Consider the following 22066-nt stretch of genomic DNA (forward strand, 5'->3'; position numbering starts at 1 on the left):
CATACCACAAAGCATAAAAAAAATCAGAACATTGGATCATGAGCAAAAGAAACAAAAAAAATCTCAAGCTGGGTCACTCGTTGATCTATACTAGGCTAGGAGACTTATGGCTGGGAAGGACCAGGTTCTTGGTATTTGGCTTGGAGCAGTTTCAGCATATCTTGAACCAACCTCTTCTTCAACCAACCAATCTTAGCATCCTTAGCCCCACTTTCTTGCACCAAAGCTTGCACTTTCTGTTCACTGGTACCTTCTTGGATGAACCAAGTTCTTTGGGAGTAGTCTGGACTTCATAGTCACAAGCTGTTAGAGTGTTTGCCCCAAAATGATCTTGCTTGTACAAACCTCCCATTTCTTGATGGGTACCTTGAAATGTGCAAGTATAGCAGTGGGAATAAAGCCATAGGGTATGACATGAGTCTTGGTGCCATTTAGAACTCTATCCAGAAGCTAGATTATAAATCCAAGCCAATTGATTTGCCTCCCACTGTCCAAACATTCCATAAGGATCAGGTCCATGAATGTGGCCATATGCCTCCTTTCCTGCCTTGGTAGCACACATTTGTTTACAAATTCGAAACAATACTTTGTGGGGTGGCTTCATCTCAGTTTTGTAAACAGCCTTGGGCTCAACTTCCTCTTCATTGTTATTGAATTTTCTGGTAATGGCAAGGGCGGTAGGGAGAGATTATAAGCTTGGCCATTTGAGCTTCGTATAGCCACTGTATCCTTCAGCAAGTACACCCAAGATCTCTCCCAGCTCCTTTGCATCAAAAGTGACTTTCACTACTTTCACCAAACTGGTGACCCTTCCATCTTTTATCTCACAATTGGCCATAAATTCTACAATTTCATTTCTGGCCAGCCTGCCATCCATCTGAAAGACCATGTCCTTCCAGCCTTGCAACTATACTTCTCCAAAAGCATCACCATTCCTTCATCCTCCAAGTCCTTGAGGAGTCTGCCTTTCAAGATAGTTCTCTTTCAAAATTTAACCATCTTGTCTTTCTCAGCATCATAATCATCATCTTCTTCCTCTCCACTTCATTCTTCTTCTTCCACAATTTTCACTTTTCTTGATTTCATAGCAGACCTGGTTCTTTTAGCCAAAGTGGATGGTTTAGTGAACTTGACTTCGAAATAGACTTCTTTGTGGAAGTCCTAGCTTTCTTAGCTTTAGGAGTCAGAACCTCCACTTCTTCTGTCTCATCTTCATCTCGAAGGACCAGGTCCATCTCATTAATTTCAACAGCCTCAACAAGCTCACCCATCTTCTTCTTTCCCTTAGCAACGACTTTTCTTCTACTTTCTTCTAAGGCTTTCTCCAGTTCTGCCTCACTCTGCTTCTTTTGACTCCTTGTAGCTCTTCCTCTTGTGGGAGGAATTTCTACAAGGATAGAAGAGGCAGCCTTTCTTTTCTTGTTTCCTCTAGCAGTGCTAGAAATTTAAACATTTGAACTTCCTTTTTTCTTTAGATTATAACTCTCAGTCACTCTTTTCAGTATGTCTACGAGGGTTTCCTGTTCAGATGGAACAGGTTCATCTACATTTTTTCCAAGTTGAACCATCCCTTCAGCAGCTTTGCCAGACCTACTTCCCCATGGTTTCCTCACTCTCTCCTCTATTGCAGCAGATTCCTCTCAAAAATAACCATTGCACCTGTTTCTTTGGTTAGACTAATAAGAGTGGGTAAAGAATCAACCACTATTTTTCCTTTTCCTCTCACAGTACTCTAAGCACCCTCACTCTCTTTTTCTTTTCCTTTTTCATTTTTACCACCAGCTCTTCCAGACTTAAAAGTTTCAACACCTGCTATAGATCCTACTAGCACAAACCTATTATCCAAATTTGTAGCAACCTCAGAGATATGTTTAGGAGTAACTTGGGTGGTGATGAGGTATTCTCAGAAGTGTTGGCCATTTATACGCTTGGGTGTAAGAAAAAAGAGTTCAGTGTGTTAGGAAGATGAGAGAAGTTGGAGAAATTTTTGACGGCTTGACGATTTAGAAGTGAAGAAATAAGTAAAGCCTAATCAATTTAAAGAGGAGTGTTTAATTGAGTAACAATAGTCTTGTAGAAGTCCAATCAAACTGAATTTCAATTTTGAAAAGATGTTGGAGATGCCCTAGAATCTAGGCACTTAATGCGGTTTGCACTCCTTTTCTGAACGAAACTAGCCCATTTTTGTAACGGATAAGTACAAATAGATATAGGATTAAATGAGACTTTTCTCTTAATCATGATCCAAATAGAATTATTTTACATTATGCAGAGTGGAGAATACATACCAAATAATCTCGATGAACTAGATTCTTCACTGAAAAATCTCTCGTGTAAGTCTGAATTTTCCAAGAAAATAGAGATAATATCATTAGAGATTAGTGACTCGTTTCAACACATGGCACAGGAGTATACTAATGAAAGTATGATACTGAGCAAAATCTAAACTAATTATGTACAAAAATTCACAATTTTTCTAACCAATTTTTGATATAGAAAAGGTTCTTTTTAGGTGATCTTAATCATCCCTAATTCTAGCATGTTCCTTTCAAAGCGATCTCTACTTAGAGCTTTCGTGAAGATGTCAGCTATTTGTTTGTCAGTAGTATAAAATTCCATAATGATCAACCCCTTCTCATAGTTCTCCCTCAAAAAATGATACCTAACATCTATGTGCTTAGTTCTCTTATGATGAATTGGGTTCTTGGTCATACTAATTGTACTAGTGTTATCACAAAGGATGGGTATACAACCTACATCAATTCCAAAATCCATTAATTACTGTTTGATCCACAACAATTGAGCGCAACATGAGGCAGCAACAACATACTCAGCTTCAACAGTAGATAATATCACAAAATTATACTTTTTGGTGGCCCAAGACACAAGACATGAGCCAAAAAAGTGTGCCACACCTGAGGTGCTCTTTCTATCCATAAGAAAACCTACATAATCAGCATCAACATATCCCACTAGGTTGAAATTACTACCTTTTGGATACCATAGACAAAGGTCAGTGGTGCCTTTTAAGTATCTCAAAATCCTCTTGATAGTAGTCAAGTGAGACTCCTTTGGATTTGCCTGAAATCTAGCACAAATGCCTATACTGAACACAATGTCAGGTCTTCTAGCAGTGAGATATAACAAAGAGTCAATCATTCCCCTATACAACTTATGATCAATAGATGAACCATGTTCATCTATATCCAATTTTGTGGATGTTGCAATAGGAGTGTAAATTTCTTTGGTCTTCCATTTTAAACCTTTTAAGCAACTCTTTTACATATTTCTGCTGATGGATCATAGTTCCATTTGAATTTTATTTAATTTGTAAGCCTAAAAAAAATTAAGCTCACTCATATACTTATTTCAAATTCACCCCCATTAGTTTAGCAGATTCTTTACTTAGCTTATCAGTAGTTGCTCCAAAGATTATATCATCAACATATATCTGAACTACCAAGAGATCTTTACATTTTTCCTTCAAGAATAAAGTATTGCAAATTTTACCTCTCTTGTAGCCATGCTCAAGTAGGAACTTTGATAATCTTTTATATCATGCTCTTGGAGCCTGCTTGAGCCCATAAAGTGCATTGCCATGCTTGTGCACATGATTAGGACATTCCATGTTTTCAAAGCCCGGAGATTTCTTAACAAATACTTCTTCCTTTAGATAGCTATTGAGGAAGGCACTCTTGACATCCATCTGATGGAGAGTGAATTTCATGTAAGCAGCTAAGGCTATGAGAAGTCTAATTGCTTCCAATCTTGCAACAGGAGCAAATGTCTCATCATAGTCTATGCCCTCCTCTTTACTATATCCTTAACCAACCAATCTTGCCTTGTTCCTTGTAACTGTTCCATCTTTATCAAGTTTGTTTCTGAAGATCCATGTTATACCTATTACTGATCTGTCCTTGGGTCCTGGAACCAGATACCAAATTGACTTCTCTCAAATTTATTGAGTTCATCTTGCATCGCATTCACCAGTCTATATCCTGCAAAGCCTCAACAACATTTTTAGGTTCAATAAGAGATAGAAAAGCATCAAAAGCACAAAGATTCTTCAAAGAAGATTTGGTTTTGATTCTAGAGATTGGATCAGTAATTATGTTCTTAATGGGATGAGAACTTTGGTAGTTGTAAAGTTTTACAACCAACTGGTTTCCCCTAGATGTTCCTTTAAAGATTTGTTGCTGAGAAACAGGTTCATGGACAGGTTCCCTCGAGGTTTGAGGATCAGTTCCTCTTTGTTCAATTCCCCTTGTCAGGTTGCCCTGGGTAGAAGAACATGTTCCTTCCTCTGTTGCAGCTTCAGTTTGGGATGTAGTTTCATTTGAGTCTCTTACCAACCTAATTCCTTCATCATTATATTTCTGTCTCTCAGAAAGAATGTTAGTTCATCAAAAACCACATGAACATTTTCTTCTACACATACAGTTCTTTTGTTATAGACCTTGTAAGCTTTACTATGTGAAGAATATCCCAAGAATACTCCCTCATCACTTTTGGGATCAAACTTACCTAGGGAGTCTTTTCCATTATTGTGCACAAAGCACTTGCATCCAGATGCCCTAAGATGGTTGTAGCATGCAGTGTTCACAGCTTCTGCCCGAAAGCTATAAGGCAGTTTACTAGAAAGAAGCATAGTCCTAGCCATATCTTCAAGTGTCCTATTCTTTTTTTTCAACTACTATATTTTGTTGTGGAGTCCTAGGAGAAGAGAAATTATAATCTATGCCATGCTCATCATAAAATTCAGCAAATGTAGCATTCTCTAATTCAGTGCCATGATCATACCTAATTGATGCAAGTTGATTACCTAGTTGTTTATGAGTTTTTCTAACAAAAGAAGTAAACGTGTCAAATGCTTCATCTTTCGATGTTAAAAACAGCGTCCAAGTAAGCCTAGAATAATCATCAACAAGCACCATCATATATCTCTTACCACCTCTGATTAATGTTCTAATTGGACCACAGAGATCCATATGGACCAGTTCCATAGTCCTGGTGGTGCTTACCATTTTCTTGCATTTAAAAGAGGATCTTACCTGCTTCCCCCTTGCACAAGCCTCACAAACTTTATCTTCCTCGAATTTGATGTTAGGCAGCCTTATCACCAGGTCCTTGAAGACTAATTTGTTGAGTTAACTCAGACTAGCATGTCCAAGTCTCTTTTCCAAATGAGGGGATCATTATCAAACACACTTAAGCAAGTGAGTTCATTTTCTGAAAGTGTGGACAGATCTACAACATATATATTGTTCCTCTTTTTCCCTGCAAAACAATCTTGTCAGTGGTAAGATTAATCATAAAGTATTTGGTAAAGGTAAATGTTACCATGTTACCTCTTTTACACAATTGTGATACACTTATTAGATTGTACTTCAGTCCATCTATCAAGTAGACATTCTCAATAGAGTGAGAATCAGTCTCACAAACCTTTCCAACCCTAATGACCTCACCTTTCTTCCCATTTCCAAACTAGACATTACCTCCTTTGAGGTCCTCAAGTGAAAGGAACTAGTTCTTGTTACATGTCATGTGCTTTGAGCAGCCACTATCCATGTACCATATCTGGCTGCTCCCCTTCACATGGACCTGCAAAAGGAAATCAGGGATTAGTCTTAAGAACCCAAACTAGTTTGGGTCACTTTCTATAGGCAAAAGATGAATCAAATTCTTTTTAGCCCACCTTGGTAGTTTATTCTTCCCTTGAACAAATTCTTTGTTCTTTTAACTAGCCTTTTCTTTTGTAGTACATTCACTTTTAAAGTGATCTGTTTTACCACAATGTGTGCAAATCTTATTCTCAGGAAGTTTGAGATACTTGCTTTTGGGATCTCATTTTGGTAGTAGATTCCCAAAGCCAAATCCTCTTCTGTTGCTACAATGATGTTCCTGTAGTTATGAAAGTGCATCGGAGGACCTGTTCCATTTACAAGTTCTGTCCAGCTCATGCTTGACCTTGCTTAGATCCTCCTTTAGAATTCTTACCTGCTCATCCATCTTATACAACTCATCGTTCAATTTACCTGCATTTTCTTCTAGAGTGAGTTGTGTGTGATTAGTTGTCTTCTTACCTGTTCCTAATTTCAGTTTTAGATTTTCAGATCTAAGTTCTAGGACATTTGAATCAAGTGCATGAACCTGGTTCTTCAAAGTAGTATTTTCACTTGCAGTTTTACTATTCCTAAGTTTCATGTTTTTGTACTTTGCTTTTAAAATCACACATTCTTTAGACAGTTGTTCCTTTTCATTGTTTATATCCTCACATTCATCAATTAGATCTAGAAGTAACTCAGATAGCCTTTCCTTAGACAAAAATTTAATCTTGTCTTTGAGATGAATTACACTTAGCTCAGTTTTCCTTATCAGATTCTCCAATTGCCATAAGTGCTTGTTCATCCCAATCTTTATCATCTGAGCTTTCATCTGAACTTTCTCCTCAAGCGGCGACCATAGCCCTAGTTGATCCTTTATTTTTTGGGTTGAACTTGTTCCTTCATTCAGCTCTTTCATTCTTCCATTCAATTTCCCTTTGAAGGCAGTTCTTGATGTGGTGATAAGTCTTCCCACACTTGTAGCATCCTTCATTGGTTTGCTTTTCAGGAACCTTTGGCTTACTGTAGCTTCCACTTCTTGAAGGACCCTTTCCTCTCCTTAGGTACTCCTTGAAGTCCTTTGTGATCATAGCCATTTCATCATCTTCTAGATCAGAACCTTTAGTGATTCTGAGTGCCAGACTTCTTTCCTTCTTAGGTACATCTATTTTTATTGTTTGCCTCCTAAATTCGTAAGAAGTAAGATTTCCGATTAACTCATCCAATTTGAGGGTGGCAATATTCTTTGATTCCTGAATGACAATGATTTTGCTCTCCCAAGTAACAAGCAGAACCCTTGTCAAAATCTTCTCAACTCTGTCTTCTTCAGGAAGAATCCTTCCAAGAGACTTTAGTTCGTTTGTCAATGTAGTGAACATTATGTACATCTCTTGAATGGTTTTCCCTTCCTTCATGGTGAAGTTCTCATATTGGGAACACATTAGAGTTCTTCTGGACCTCTTCACTTGAGGTGTTCCTTCATAGACCACTTGCAGAGTGTCCCAAATTTCCTTAGTAATGGTACAACTTTGGATTCTACTGTACTCATCTGGACCAAGTCCCCAAACAAGCCATTTCTTGGCTTTGGCGTTCTTCTCCCATTTCCTTAGATCCTCAGCAGTGCATTCGGCTCTTGTTTTTGGCACCTCTACTCCTTCAGCATTTTTCTTCATAGTAGCCAGAGGACCATCAGTGACAATGTCCCGTATCTCATAGTCCACTCCTATGATGTGATCTCTCATCCTATTTTTCCACCAGGAGTAGTACTGGCCGTTGAAGAGTGATGTTCTAGCAGTGGATTGCCCTTCCCAGTTTCCAGGTGGTGCACTCATCTTGATCTTTTCCTAAGGTGTTAGCCTCTTCAAGGATAACCCGCTCTAACACCAATTGATATTTTAACTTCAATACCACACAAGAGAGGGGGGGATGATTTGTGTGGTGTCCAATTTTTTGCGCTTATTGATTATAGAAGAACCTGGTTCTTCTATGTGTTCCTTAACCTACTGTTATTGAAATAGTAAATGTGGAAACTAAAGAACACAAGTATTTTTACGTGAAAAACACCTGACTCAAAAGGTGAAAAAATCACGACCTACTACTCAGTAGGATTTTCCCTAATATTTCACTAAATCACTGATCCAAAACAGCATTTACAAAATACTTTATAAACCTAAGGATTAACTCTAATCCCATTATGACAACCAACCTCTAACTGTTGCGATAACTTCAAGTTAACTCTAACTTGAATACTCAAAGTACCTATTATAATTGCTTCTAGCTAAAGCTAAAAGGTACAATATGAAAACACCTACTACAATTGAACTAGAATAAAAGACAAACACTTGGAACTAGTTCTTCTATCAGGTTCATGTAGCTTCAGGTACGCATACTTGAATCACAAAAAAATTGCTTGCAAAATGCCTTACTATTTTTCTCTCAACTCACGTTTAACTTTAGCGTTTGTGCACACCTGTAAAGTGAGAACATCCTGCAATATATAGAGTTAGTAGATTAAGAAATAACTAGAGTTCTAATGCTACTCTTCCTTGGTGGAAAAGTTCTAGTTGTTTTCAACTTCTAACTCATCCCTTATCTTGGATAGTGTTCTCTTTGAGTAAGGATTCCTTCTCCTAATCAATTATGCAACCTTTTTTATCGGGAGATATCAGATATAACTATTTAACCTTATCTCCCTCACGTGCATCCCTTGTGCTTGAATCTGCCCATGTCTATGTATATTGTGGACTGACTTGGTTCATGCTTGAGTTCCTTTGTCAATCTTCAAAACAAACTTCACTTGGTCCAACAACCATCAATTGAGCTTTATATCTGACCAACTTGTCATTTCCATATTTCTTGAGTTTAAAAACTCACTTTCACCTGAGTGGTTTTTTACCATTTGGAAGTTGATCGCCCTATACGTGCCATTTTTCTGTAGAGATTCTAGCTCTTCTTGCATGTCATTTTTTTAGCAAATATACCACTAGGCAGGCTAGCTAGTGGCTAATATATAAATAAAATCCCAAAATGGGTCCAAAACTTACAAGATATCCAAACCAAAATAGAAGTTGCATGAAGCTACTAGCTACTAAAAAGATAGAAAAACTAAAGTCTAATGAACTAGCTATTACAACATTGTCTGCTGAATGCTCCCTTCTCCTATTAGTGTATATGAATCCAATTGCCACAGGCAAATACCAAGCAGCACCTATCAAGCTCTCACCAGGCACCAGGGTATGTAGTCCATAGGCTAGAATGAATTCGAAACATCTCCACCACAGAATTGAAGCCATCATAGTCTTCCAATCATTAGTGTTGCTACAATATGATCTCCATAGGCAGTTTACTAACTCTATCCAAGTATAAATCATGTGGTCGATCATCAATATTATCATGTGAAAGAGCCTGGCTACACCTGTTTTGAAGCTGGCTTTAGGCAGGCTTTACAAGGCAAAAGCCAGGCTGGGGCTGGCTTTAGGAAGCTTTGCAAGGCAAAAGCCAGGCCAGGGCTGGCTTTAAGCTGGCAACGCCAGGGTATCATCAGGCTTTAGCCTGACGCCGCCAGGCTTGTGGAGCTGGGTGATTTTATGATCTTGTAAGATCAGATCCTTCTCTTCCCGAATTTTTAATGTAGAAATCATTCTAAACCTTACTAAACCATCCTTATATTGAGAATGAAGATATGATAATACCACTGAGAAATGATTCAACAATCTCCAAAAATTCCACATAACATATTCAACCTTTTCTTTAACATTTGAACATATCAGAAGTAGAATAAATTGCACCATCCAATACCTACTTATCACATTGGCCTTGTACACTATCAAAGCACCCCAAGAATGAGCATGTTACCATGATAATACCATTGGAAAGTACCTTATAGCATATAAAATGAGACATAAAAGAAACACGCAAGTATGTGCAGATTCCAATCCTGTGAAGCCATCAGTCTGGGGCTCTTCTCTTTGCTATTCTAACCCTAAGGTTAGGAGTTTGAGACTTGTGTCTAAATTAATTAACCTCCTCCCTACACTAGGCAGTTCAGAGAATGAGTGAAACTCGGATGTACTTGCAAAAAAAACACAATGTTAGCTATAAAATCTGCCACTAAGTTTCCTTCTCTAAACACATGTTGAAAGATCACATTGAAGTTTCCCTTCATCTCTATAATTTTCTTCACATCATATGCAATTACCCAAGGATGATCCCATTCCCCTTCCATCACTTTCTTCATCACTAATGAATCAATCTCCAATATGAGAGGGTGAAGATCACGCTCCACACAGTATTCCAATCTTTGAAGAATAACCTTAGTTTCAGCCACCACATTAGTTGTCACCCCCACGTCTACTGCCTTTCCATACATCACATCACCTTCATCATTCCTCACACAAAAGCCTAATGAGCTAGGACCAAGATTTCCTTTTGAGGCTCCATCAGTATTGCATTTGTACCAACCATGAAAAGGAAGCTGCCATGTTACTCTTGTAGTAATCAATATAGGTTTATATCTTTCAAAATATTGAATTATGTCTAGCCATAACAATGGAATATTAGGCATCTAAGCATACCTCACCCTTTCTAGTTGATGCAATGTCCTATTGATCTCATGAATCACGCTATTTGTGCACACTGAACCCCTATGTTTACTTGTATTTCTTCTCTTCCAAAGTTCCCAAATGATGATAACTGGTAATGCTTGAAACAAAGGCTTTAGATTTGGACAACATTGAGCATACCACCAATGCCTTATAACCTGCTTCAATTGAATCAATGGCACAGTAATTCCAGCAGCCCCCATGAACAAGTTCCATACTTGTGAGGCAGTAGGACATGTGACAAATATATTCTCAATAGATTCCTCTTAGGGCTGCTGACAACAACAACACCTAAACATTACCATTTGCCCTTGCCTCCTCCACATGTCATCAGTGGCTATTTTCTCTCTCCACAATCTCCACAAGAAGAAGGATATCTTGAATGATAAGCCTTTAATCCACATTAACTTGAATTCTTGATTAGGATCAGCCCTATGCCTTAATATTTGCCAAGCACTGCTATCACTGGACTTGCCTGAAGGAGTTGGCATCCATTATGGCCTATCCTAGTATCCCTCACTACCTTCATAATGCATATTTAGCCTTATATGTTCTGCAATTTCCTCATTGAAGGTTTGATTTAGTAGCTGATCATCCCATGTTTCACCTTGCCATAATTCTGCCACATCATGAAGATCTTCATTGATTGGAAAGTCTTCAGGTAATACATGATAAAGTGCACCCAATTCAGTCCAATTTTCATGCCATATATTAGTTTTTTCACTCTTCAATTCCCATAGGATCTCATGTTCTACTTCTTCCCTAGCATTTAGCACTTGTCTCCAAACATGAGACCCCCTTGTAAACTGCACCACCATTGGTATCTCCTTCTTGCAATACTTATTCCACATGAAATTAGACTACAAAATTTTTTTGATCCTAAACCTCCACCATAGTTTAGCAAACAATGCCCTCGATACATCATGTAAGGACCTAAAACCTAGGACTCCTTCCTCTTTAGGAAGGCAAAGATTTTGCCTTGAGGCCCAATGTCTGCTTCTCCATTCTTCCTTTGTGCTCCAAAAGAACCTAGCAAAAAGCTTATGAATATGCTCTAGGACATCTTTTGGGGGATGAAGGACTGATAACTTGTGGACTGGCATACTTTGCAACACACTAGTAATGAGTGTTGCCTTTTCTCCAAATGACAATAGCTTTCCTTTTCGTGAATGCAATTTAGCTTTTACTTTCTTGATAAGATCCTCATAATATTTCTTCCTCCTTCTAGTGTAGAAAATAGGACACCCTAGATATGTGAAGGGGAATTTACCTCTTTCAAATCATGTAATAGCTCCAACCGCCTGACATAATCCATTAGGAATCTTTGAATACATAGTATGAACTCTTATCTTTGTTGATCATCTGGCCTGATATCTTCTCATAGTTCCCCAACACTGTCATAATCTTGCTCAAGGATGGAGGATGAGCAGAAGCAAAGATTATAGTATCATCAGCATATGCCAAGTGGTTTAAAGGATCAGACCGCTTAGGCATTCCAAATCCCACAAATGACCTGTCTTCAAATAGCTTATTAAAATACCTGGAAAGTACCTCAGCTGACAGAATGAACAATTCTGGTGATAGAGGATCCCCTTGCTTCACACCCCTTATAGACTTAAAGGACCTTGAGGACTGCCCATTCACCAATACCGAGTACCAGTTATTTGACACCAAGTTCCACACCATATTAATGAAGTGCTTAGAAAATACCATCTTCCTTAGTACATGCAATAAGTACTTCCATGAAACCCTATCATAAGCCTTAGCCGTATCAAGCTTGATCACCATATTAGCTGGCTTTCCCCTTAACCTTATATCAGTGACAATTTCTTGAGTCAATAAGATATTTTCAAATATACTCCTACCCTTCACAAATACGGATTGATTAGGAGATATTAGAGAAGGAAAAAACATTTCCAATCTATCATGTAACACCCTAGACAAGACCTTGTTAATGAATTGTTCAAGTTAATAGGTCTTAAGTCAGAAAAGGTCTCAACTCTAGGTTTCTTAGGCAGCAACACTAGATTGGTATGAGTGATGAATTTAGGCAGTGCAACTCCTCTATAGAAGTGTAGCACCATGTTGTGTATAGCAGCACCAATAACATCCCAGCATGTTTGATAAAACAGGCCACTGAATCCATCTGAACCACTAGTATTCTCTCCACTAAGCTCAAAAACTGCTATCCTTACCTCAATTGTTTGCAATCTGCTAAGTTCCAAATTTTGTTCCATAGTGACCATCGAAGGTACATTATTAAGCAAGAAAAAGTTAGATGTATCACCTTTATTTGTAAACTGTTTTTGATATAAGTCCACTGCAGTTGTAGCCTATTGCTCATGGTCTTCAATCCATACCCCATTTCCACTTTTGATCCTCTTCAGTTGTAATTTCTTTCTTTTTCCATTGACATGATTGTGAAAGAAACTTATATTCATATCTCCTTCAGCAAACCAAGTCATCCCAACTTTTTGCTTCCAATACTGCTCCTCAATACTCAAGTATTTCTTCAATTCAGATTGAGCCTTTTGAAGCACAATCCTGTTCTCAATTGTAGGCTCTTCTTCAAACAACATCTCTTTCAACCTAACAATGTCCTCCAAAATAGCCAACTGCTTGAAGATACCACCAAATATTTTTCTACTCCATTTGACAGTGTTGCCTTCACCCTCTTGAGCTTCTGTTTGAACATCAAAAATGGATCCCCTATGAAATCAGCTTCCCAATTCTGCCTCACCACATCCATATATGTAGCATGTTTAGTCCAAAAGTTCAAGAACCTAAAAGGCTTGACAAAATTGGTGATCTGCTCCCCACATGTCATTAACAATAGTCCATGATCTGATCCAGTTCTGATTAGATGTTCAACTTCAATAGTTGGCAATATGTTTTGAAATGGCAAATTCGCAAAGATCTTATCCAATCTTTTGAATATACACGCAACATTGGATCTCCCATTCCACCATGTAAATGGACTTCGTTTGTATCCTTGCTCAAACAAACCACAAGAGTTTACACAAAATGCAAAATCCTCACATCAGGAGGGTGTACTGGTAGTCCTCCTATTTTCTCTTCATGCAATATCACATTGAAATCCCCTCCTACCAACCATGGCAATTTCATATCACTTGCTAAGTAATACAAGTGATCCCACAATTCCAACCTCTCCATTGCTGAATATTTTGCATAAATAAATGTCATCATCATGTGCTGCCCCAGGTCATGGTAAAACACTCTCACAGTCATCTGTTGCTCAGTATCCCCCACTAATTCCCATTCCACCACTGCATCAAAGAACAATTATATTTGCATAAGCAGTCTCCATCTTGCATGTCATTCATCCACTGGTTCCAGTTCTTTTCTGTATGGGATAACACCTCTTAAGATTTTCCGGCCGCTTCCCTTCATCACTGATGAGGACATACAGTGTGGAAGGGTACTTGCATAACTCTACCCTTAGCCTTTCTAATTTCCTTAGAGGTTAAAGTTGTTCTTCTTCTTGAGTAGGGTACTCCACTGCTCGACATTATCATCAACTTGTTCCCCCTGCTTAACAACCTCATTAGGTTGTTTTCCCTACCCGGTAACCTCTTCGATCGTACTTTCTATATTGTGCTTAGAAGTAGAAGGAACTGCTAAAAGGTTCTGGAGTATACCATTCTTTTTCTTGCCTTCTTAGACTGATCATTAACAGTTTTGGAAGATTACGGCTCTTCTTCTGAAGACCTTATTCTTAAAAGGATTCTACAATTTGTACCCGAACTCTTCAACTCCATGTTTGAATGCTCTTGAATCCAAATTGACTCGGGATCATCTTCCAACATCGTTACAAGCACGTTAAAATACTTGTGAAGCATTTCCACGCCATTTTGCTATCTTCCAACAGAATACACTTCTTGATCTTCAATTGTAGTAGTCCAGGTAATTCTCTTGAAGCTCTTTAGTATGTGACCTCGCGTCATAAGACGTCGAGATGACTCCTTAATACCTATGTTACGTTTTGGTGAGCCATCCTATGTGTTATTAGTAATTCCCAAATCCAAATAGTCAAAGTAAATAATTGACTCATAGCACTATATTTGACAAGTTACACATTTCTTAGGTTTTTACCTGGGAAAATTTCACATAAGAACAACTGGGATCCCTACTTTTTAATTTTATAGCCCGTATTTCAATTTATAACCAACTAGCCCAAAAATAATAGGTTAAGATTCAACATCCAACTCCAATAGGTTCTCAAAATTACTTTAATTTTTTAAAAAGATTGCTCAAGCTTTTAAGGTAATTTTCGAATCAGTAACTGTAGCTCAAATATTAGTTCAACAAACCAAATCCATTTCGGCGGTGAAAATTAGATTTTTAACAAGCTTAAATATGTGGGTTTAGATTCCGAATTTGATTTTGTGAGAAATTTGGAGTGGGTATTATCTAGAATTGTTAAAAATAGTATAAATAGGTTGTATATAAATTTTGAAGTCATTTAATGGAGATTTGGACTGATTTTGAACAAGAATTGCTACTGAAAATCGTGAAAGAAGTTCGTCTACAGATGCTTGTATAAAGGTGTATAAGATATGTTTATACACTCATATACACTATTATACAAGATTATACAAAAAAAAAACTAACTTCGTCTTCTTCCTTGCATTTTTCTGAAATTTAACTTAAATCTTACTCAAATATACTCCAAATCACTTCAAAATTAAATTTTGAACTCCTTTTGACATTTTCAATCAATTGGAATAACACTCAATCCAAACAACTAACAAACTCAAAAAAACTTATTTTTGAAAGCAAAGCTTTGTATGGCTTTCGATGGTGGAATGTTGCATCTTCAATTTTCTTACATTGCAACCAGGTGACACAGGGGAGAAGCAATAATGGCAGACGGCCCCTTGAAGCATATGTAGAAGATGTGAGAAGAAAAGAGAGTGAAAGCAATGGTTTTGAGAACATAGATTTAACTCCATAGCTTTTAGAAGTAATGGTCGTAAGAAACAGATTTTGAATTTGCTAGTGCTTTCAAAATATGTATAATATGGATTAGGTCGGGTAAAATATAAAAATATGGGTCATTTTTTGTTATGGTGTGATATCAAGGTGTATTTTGTTGTAATTTTTTCTTTTTACCTGCATCGTGTTTGGAGCACTTACAGGAAAATCAAGTGATTTATGTTATAGTATTGGAAGCAATCATCTCTATTAATTGGCGGTGCCCTTTCGCAATAACACTATATAAATAATGAGAAAAAGCTTTCGCTCCCCACATAAAATATTTCGTTTTCGTATTAGAGGAAAGTCAAGTTTGTTTGACTCTAAATCTTTCGCCAGAACTTTAACATGAAACTAATTAAAGAGTTCCACGTGGTACATTCAAATGATATTTAATTTTAAAAAAAGTGTTAAAGTGTAAAGAACTATCACGCGGTACTATTCACATGGCATTTATAAGATATGTTGAATTAGTTACTAAAAGATACTATGGATAAATGTCTATTGATAAAGTAGGTCACACAATTTGAACATATTTCTTTCTCCAATTTGAACAGAATACTGTGCCAAAATTTGTGAATGAATAGAATAGTAAGCCACTCGGATTCCTCACTATATATATATAGTTGAACAAACTAAACAGTAGTAAAAACCAATGTCAAGTAAAATGTAAGTTGGAGCGTTAAACAGCCACACAACAATGGATTTTAAGAACCCGGTCAAAAACTAGTCACTATATTCTGTATGCACTACTAACCTTTGGTTTGCTGCTTATTCTCCTCATCAGCTCTTCATGTAAAAGCGGTAATTTAGCTCTCTTTCCTTTGCGGAACTCCATATGCCAACCTTCAAATATAATAAACAATCTTTCTTACATAAAAACCTAATGGAGATGACCTTGAACTAGCTTTGGCCGGAGCAGCGACGGAGGACAAGACGGTAATAGTTACTGTTATAAATAAAGCATACGTAGAGGGAGATAAGCCGATGCTGGATATTTTCTTGGATGGTTTTTAATTTGCTTGGAGAAAGCACTGGGGAGTTATAAATCAAACAGCTGTTGATAGTTGCGATGGACATATAGAAACTGTACATGTCTGAAGATTTTATCAAGATGATGTGGAGAAGAACTTTGTTCTTAGGTGATGTTCTTAAGCGAGGTTACAACTTCATCTTCACGGTACGTTCATATTACAATGGAAATTCGAGGGCTTTTAGGTTGAAAACCAGACCATGAATTTACAGGATTTAAGTTATACGTGTAACTTCTTATTTTTTTGCTAATTAGTTATTACACAATCCCATATGCATTCTGTGAAAAATTACAGGTATTGTTCATTCAAAGTACATTTGTCAAACTCCATTAGCTGACTATTTCTTTCGTGCTGACCACGACACTGATCGATGTATTATGGCTAAGAAATCCATTCCCAAAGTTGAGCCTGAACAAAGCCATAGACATGCAGATTAGTACAGACAGATTCAACGGCGACCAATGGTCCGACGCAAACCCTATTAACACAGGCTTCTACATGATCAGATCAAACAACAATTCCATTGCATTGTTTGATGCGTGGGTACGCGAAGAAAGACAATTCCACCGGATTGAAAGAACAGGATGTTCGATCTGCACAACTTAATGAGCGGAGGAGAGTTTCGAAAGTTAGGCCTTAAAGGTGGTTCTTAGACACTGTTTATTTTAGTGGATTTTGTCAAAATAGTAAAGATGTTAGGGCCGTCGCGACTGTTCATTCCAACTGTTGCCGGGGTATTGGTGCCAAAATGGCTGATTTGATAGCAGTGGTTTATGATTGGAAGAGGTTTATGAGTGCCGCTACAAATGAGACATTGACGTTTCAATGGACGCCTCATGATCATTGTCACAATTCCTGGAATGATCAACTTTTTTATGATTTTCTTCTGAGAATTTAACAATTATGATTACAAATTATGGTCAAATTCAATTTTTTGATTTGTAGCTAGGCAGTGTATCATTATTTGTGATTAGTGCATAATAAGAAGGAAATATTTTTCACATACTATTTGTCTAAGTACTTGCAATAGCTTAATGTCACGTTTGATTCTTCACATACTATTTGTCTAAGTACTTGCAATAGCTTAATGTCACGTTTGATTCTTCACATACTATTTGTCTAAGTACCTTCATTTCTACTGGAACTAGATATGGTTAGCCCGGGCCCAACAATTTTAGTTAATAATATTCTTTTGTAATTTTTTTGGTTCTAGTGTAAATAGTGTTTGTCATAGAATGTTAGTTTAGATACAAGGACACAAATCAAGCTCATTATGTAAGTAAAACTTTGTGCATTTGAAGAATCCTTGATCTGCAAAAACAAAAACAATTCTCATTTCTCAGCCTTTGCCTCTTGATCACAGGGGATTCTAATTTCTCAGACTCTATCTTGATCACAAAGGTTGTGTAGAAATCATACAGCTTTCAAGGAAAATACTGATAGCAAAGTCAAGACTTAACAATATGTTTTTTGATACAATAAGTCATGCATCAATCAAGCTAATAGACATCCCTTTTTTCTTTGTCACTTTGGTTTCAACTTTTATAAATACAGCTATAAGGTTGCAAGAAATGTTCAAGGCCAAATAGCTCCCATTCCTTCTAACTAAAGATTTCAAGCTTTTAACGGAATTAAAGGAAAAAGGATCAACATTGTTAAGTTTATCGAGGAACAAAACTTCACAATATATCCAAAGATTACTAAATATCTACATTTAGAGAATTGAGCGTTTGCAAGTAGGTACGCTCTTTATCTTCCATGAAATAATATTGAACATAAGGTGATGCATCTACTCTGCAGATCGATGCATCAACTCTGAAGATTGATTAGCTTACCCGCTTATGCTCTTGCATGAGCTTTCTTTTTTTAACTCCTTTGACGAACATATCACAGGACCTGTCAATTTCATGATGAAACCAAGCAAGATAGTTTTACTGATAATTAAAATGACTTTACTGCAAATAGATAAGTGTAACATGTTGTAGAATAAATTACTACCAAGTAGGTATTTGTTGAAAATTATTAAAAGAAAATACAATGTTAAGTCAAAAACAGAGAAAAAGCTGCACAAAGTAACCCGGGTGAGTAAACTACCCAGTTTGTTAAAGATAAGAGAAATACTACAAGAACCAAAGAGTAAAAAATACACGATTATATCAATAAGACTATATGCAAAAAGAAAAATTTCAAGCATTGCTCATGTCCTACAATTCTGAGTTCTCAAAATTTTTAAGTTGTCATTTCTATCGGCTTTTTAGGTAGCATCTTCGTGACTATTCTGACAATGGAATTTTCTGTAACAAGCTAGCAGAATGAATATTGACGAACTATAATATATGGTGTTAATTTAGCAAGTCATAAGTACTACTAAATCACAAAAGAGAATTTTTAAAAGAGGACATCCTGTTGTACATTGTTAGATCTTTATAATCGATGGTGCATCTGATTATTGTTGGGGGACTGAAAGACCATATATGTGATGTAAAAATATCTAAAACATGTCTTTTCAACAGGATGCCACCCAAAAGCTAAGTCCCATTTTACTTTTACAGAAGTAAGATTGGCTACAAGATCCTTGCATTCGAACGACGCTCACTTTGCAAGATAAGATAAGAGCTATCAAACCTATGCTAGCTTTGCCCGAAAAAGGATAGTTTTAGGTACTCATTTGAACCAACTCATATCAGATGAAATTTCTATTTTATGCCTATGGCCATGAAAGGCAGAAATTCAAATATTTAATTCACACTCTCACAGATAATAAGAATAACAAATAAACTCACCTTTATTTGTATGATTAACACATGCAAAACAAACCATAATAGAACTGCATGTTTTTCCTTGCGGCTGATGGAAAAGAGCGACTTTGGTTCCACATTCGTTACATACATGTTCAACAACTTCATAAGCTTTGTAATGCTACAATGTAGCAGAAAAACCTTGATGCCGCTCATTTTATTTTTATCTTTCAATGATGTGCTCCCCATTCTTCTTCATATTCCTCTCCTGCAATCAACATCTATGATATGCACAAGTTGCACCAAGCAGTGTAGGTTATAATTGTGATCCAAACACTTCTATCCATGCCAATTTTCTATAGAATCTCTTATGCAGGTCTGCATTATACTTTCAAGTCAGGTGACTCTTCGTACCTTGTATCAACTAACAAGTTCCAAAAACCTTACTACTTTCCTATTTGTTGAGGTTGTCAATATAATTATTGTGCCAAATAACATCGACATAGGTTCTGTGATAGCAGTTGCAGTCATGGGATTTCAATATTTTCCAAGCCTCTTAATAGGACTCAACCCCAAAACCAAGGCAGACATCTTTTCTTATATTGCTCTAAGATTACAACCAACCCCACAATCCATAAGGGAGTCTAATGGCATATCCTAAGATATTTTATACCATTTTCATTCCTCTTTCTAGGCTTTCTAACCTTACTCAGCCAACAATTTCATATACACATGCTAGCAAATGAAAGGTATTATAACTTTGAATATCTATAAGTCATAGCTAATTTTTCTTGTTAACAGAAAATTAGACAAACAATAGCAACAATGCAATAGAAAACACATGTTAGCAACTGGAGTACATCTCTAACATACTCATTTCTTATACAAAAGACAAATACAACATATATATTATTTAACAATGATGTCAAGTAGAAGTAGATAATGTACTTGTTGGACTCCTAAAAGATAGATGACATGTTGTAAAACACCTGCAAAAAATTAAAGAAATAACAATTATTCAGTCATTTCAAGCATTCATCAAACATGGTGCACATGATGTACAGTACTGTAATAGTGAGAATCATTCATATGAATGATATGTTACCAAAGTAGTCACAAGAAAGAACATAAAAAGGGAAATCTCACTATTCCAGATCCATCTTCTTAAGAACAAAATAGAAATTAAAAATTAAACAAGAAAAATATTTACATGATTTCAATCTGAAATGGCTGATCATACTCAAGTATTCCCTCTCACACTCAGATTTGACAAACAAGATCAAGTACCATGTGGTAGTTGTTTCTATAGCTATTTATAAAACTTATTTTTTTAATGGAACCCAAGCACAGTAATTTCTTGAAATATAGGTTCTTCTCCCAATTGCTCTACCTTTTGATTGCAATACCAAGAAATGGAAACATTGCAACTGAATAATTAGTTAAAAAAGGATCACTTGAATAATTGACAAAGTGAAAAGAACGGAACATGAAATTTGGTGTGTAATCAGTTGGATTTTCATAATTGAAGAGGAAGGAAAACGTATTAAGTTTAGTTACCCAAAAAAATATATTTGTATCCAGAAAATATTCAAAATCATGAACCTAGACTTAATTTCGTAGCATGCATGGATAAATTAGAGACAATTACTGCCATTATCCAATAGAGTAGAAAAACTAATATATACCTACCAAAGTCTTATTATCAAGAACTTGGCGCATTAAACAAAAAAAAAAGGATAAGCAGCAAGGAAACTATAGATATTGTCTAAATAGCAAGAAAATTATTTAACATGTATCAGTTTCAGTAAATAGTTAGCAACTTTAGCAAATACTAGAATATTCCTCTGTCTTCTCATGAAGGAGCGCAAGATCGTCCAGTATTCAGTAAGAAGACTCTTCAACCTACAAAGCGATACAAAAAACAAATATGAAGAAAACACAGAGAGACACAAATGAAGGGAAAATTGAAGAAAGAGGACAAAAATTAGACCCAACAAAAGAAACAACTCGAGACACTAATGAATGGTAAAACCAATAGTATTTGTTATACCATGTTTAAAGATGTACACGTATATAACACGTGTTTATTCACAAATGAATTAGGTCCAACATTTTAGTACACCTTACACTACTTTTTGTACAAACTTTTACTGCAGCGTTCGTCCTATCAACTCCCTTTTATATATAGTAGTAATAGTAATACTGCTTGTAAGATCCTCTGCTTCATGATTTCATCTTTCTTTTCCCATTTTGGTATTTCTCTTTTTTTTTTTTAAAGTAAAGTTGTCCAGACAACCGTCTAGGTTGTGTTGTATTCAAAAAAGCGCAAGAGAGGGACTAGACCTGACCTCACAAAATACAACAACGATGAGCAATCACCCAAAAAAAAAAAGAAAAAAAAGGACAGGAGGTTCATATATATATATACCCTCCTTCTAAGACCTATGAACAAAATTAACTCACAAAGAAATTAAATTTTTCATACTTTGTCCTTATACTAGGAAGTTGTCATTTATCAAGGAGAAAGGGTCCTTTTGCATTGCTAGGCAATTCTTGAAGTGAACGATTGTCACTACCCAAAATCCACTAAGGGTCGTGATGGCATCGGACACCATTGTCAGGTAAGCCAATTACAAATAACTAGTAACTTCTCGTTTTAAATATTTCTGAAATCACTAATTTTATACGTTTAAACAATACATAATAAATTCCACTGAATAAATAATGAAACATTTGACAATTTTAAATTTCTGAATAAACCCATAGACATCCCAGAACCCGGTGTCACAAGTACATAGCAATTACTGGGGAATGAAATAAAATACAGTAACTGTCCGGAATACAAGTGTACAGAAATGAAAATACAGTACAATACTCTGAAGGAGACTCTACTAGCTACGGACGTCTCGATAAATGCAACTCATCTAAGTCTCCGTATCAACCATGTCGCTATGCCACTAAGCCACTAGACACACATAAACCTATGCAACAAAAATGCACAGCAAATGTAGTATGAGTACGAAAACATCGTGTACCCAATGAGTATCCCGTCTAATCTCGAAGAAGTAGAGACGAAAGGTCGACTTCGACACTTA

At 36.5% G+C, this 22066-nt stretch overlaps 2 protein-coding genes and 1 pseudogene across 2 annotated transcripts; 1 reads left to right on the top strand and 2 right to left on the bottom strand.

Annotated features, from left to right (window-relative positions):
* Positions 1–6505: 6505 nt before the first annotated feature.
* LOC138887842 (uncharacterized) lies at positions 6506–7435 on the bottom strand. The gene has a single exon (XM_070169633.1). The coding sequence runs from the start codon at positions 7433–7435 to the stop codon at positions 6506–6508; it is 930 nt and encodes a 309-aa protein (XP_070025734.1).
* Positions 7436–11518: 4083 nt separating this feature from the next.
* On the bottom strand, positions 11519–14031 carry LOC104212974 (uncharacterized). The gene is made up of 6 exons (XM_009762347.2): positions 13965–14031; positions 13244–13491; positions 12988–13199; positions 12565–12913; positions 12286–12504; positions 11519–12151 (listed from the first exon to the last, which is right to left on the bottom strand). Exons 1-6 carry the CDS (start codon positions 14029–14031, stop codon positions 11519–11521), a joined length of 1728 nt encoding a protein of 575 aa, XP_009760649.2.
* A 659-nt stretch (positions 14032–14690) lies between these two features.
* On the top strand, positions 14691–17131 carry LOC138887843 (uncharacterized protein At1g28695-like; annotated as a pseudogene).
* Positions 17132–22066: the final 4935 nt, after the last annotated feature.

Source organism: Nicotiana sylvestris, chromosome 3, assembly GCF_000393655.2.
Source record: "Nicotiana sylvestris chromosome 3, ASM39365v2, whole genome shotgun sequence".
Lineage (NCBI taxonomy): Eukaryota > Viridiplantae > Streptophyta > Magnoliopsida > Solanales > Solanaceae > Nicotiana > Nicotiana sylvestris.

Excerpts from the sequence above, each read along its gene's own strand:
- LOC104212974 (XM_009762347.2), bottom strand. The coding sequence starts at position 14,031 with ATGTTGGAAGATGATCCCGAGTCAATTTGGATTCAAGAGCATTCAAAC. Across the intron at positions 12,505-12,564 it reads GGATCAAAAGTGGAAATGGG|TTTACAAATAAAGGTGATAC; the intron begins GTATGGATTGAA and ends TATCAAAAACAG. Across the intron at positions 12,152-12,285 it reads GTGCTGCTATACACAACATG|GTCTTGTCTAGGGTGTTACA; the intron begins GTGCTACACTTC and ends TTCATTAACAAG.
- LOC138887842 (XM_070169633.1), bottom strand. The coding sequence starts at position 7,435 with ATGAGTGCACCACCTGGAAACTGGGAAGGGCAATCCACTGCTAGAACA.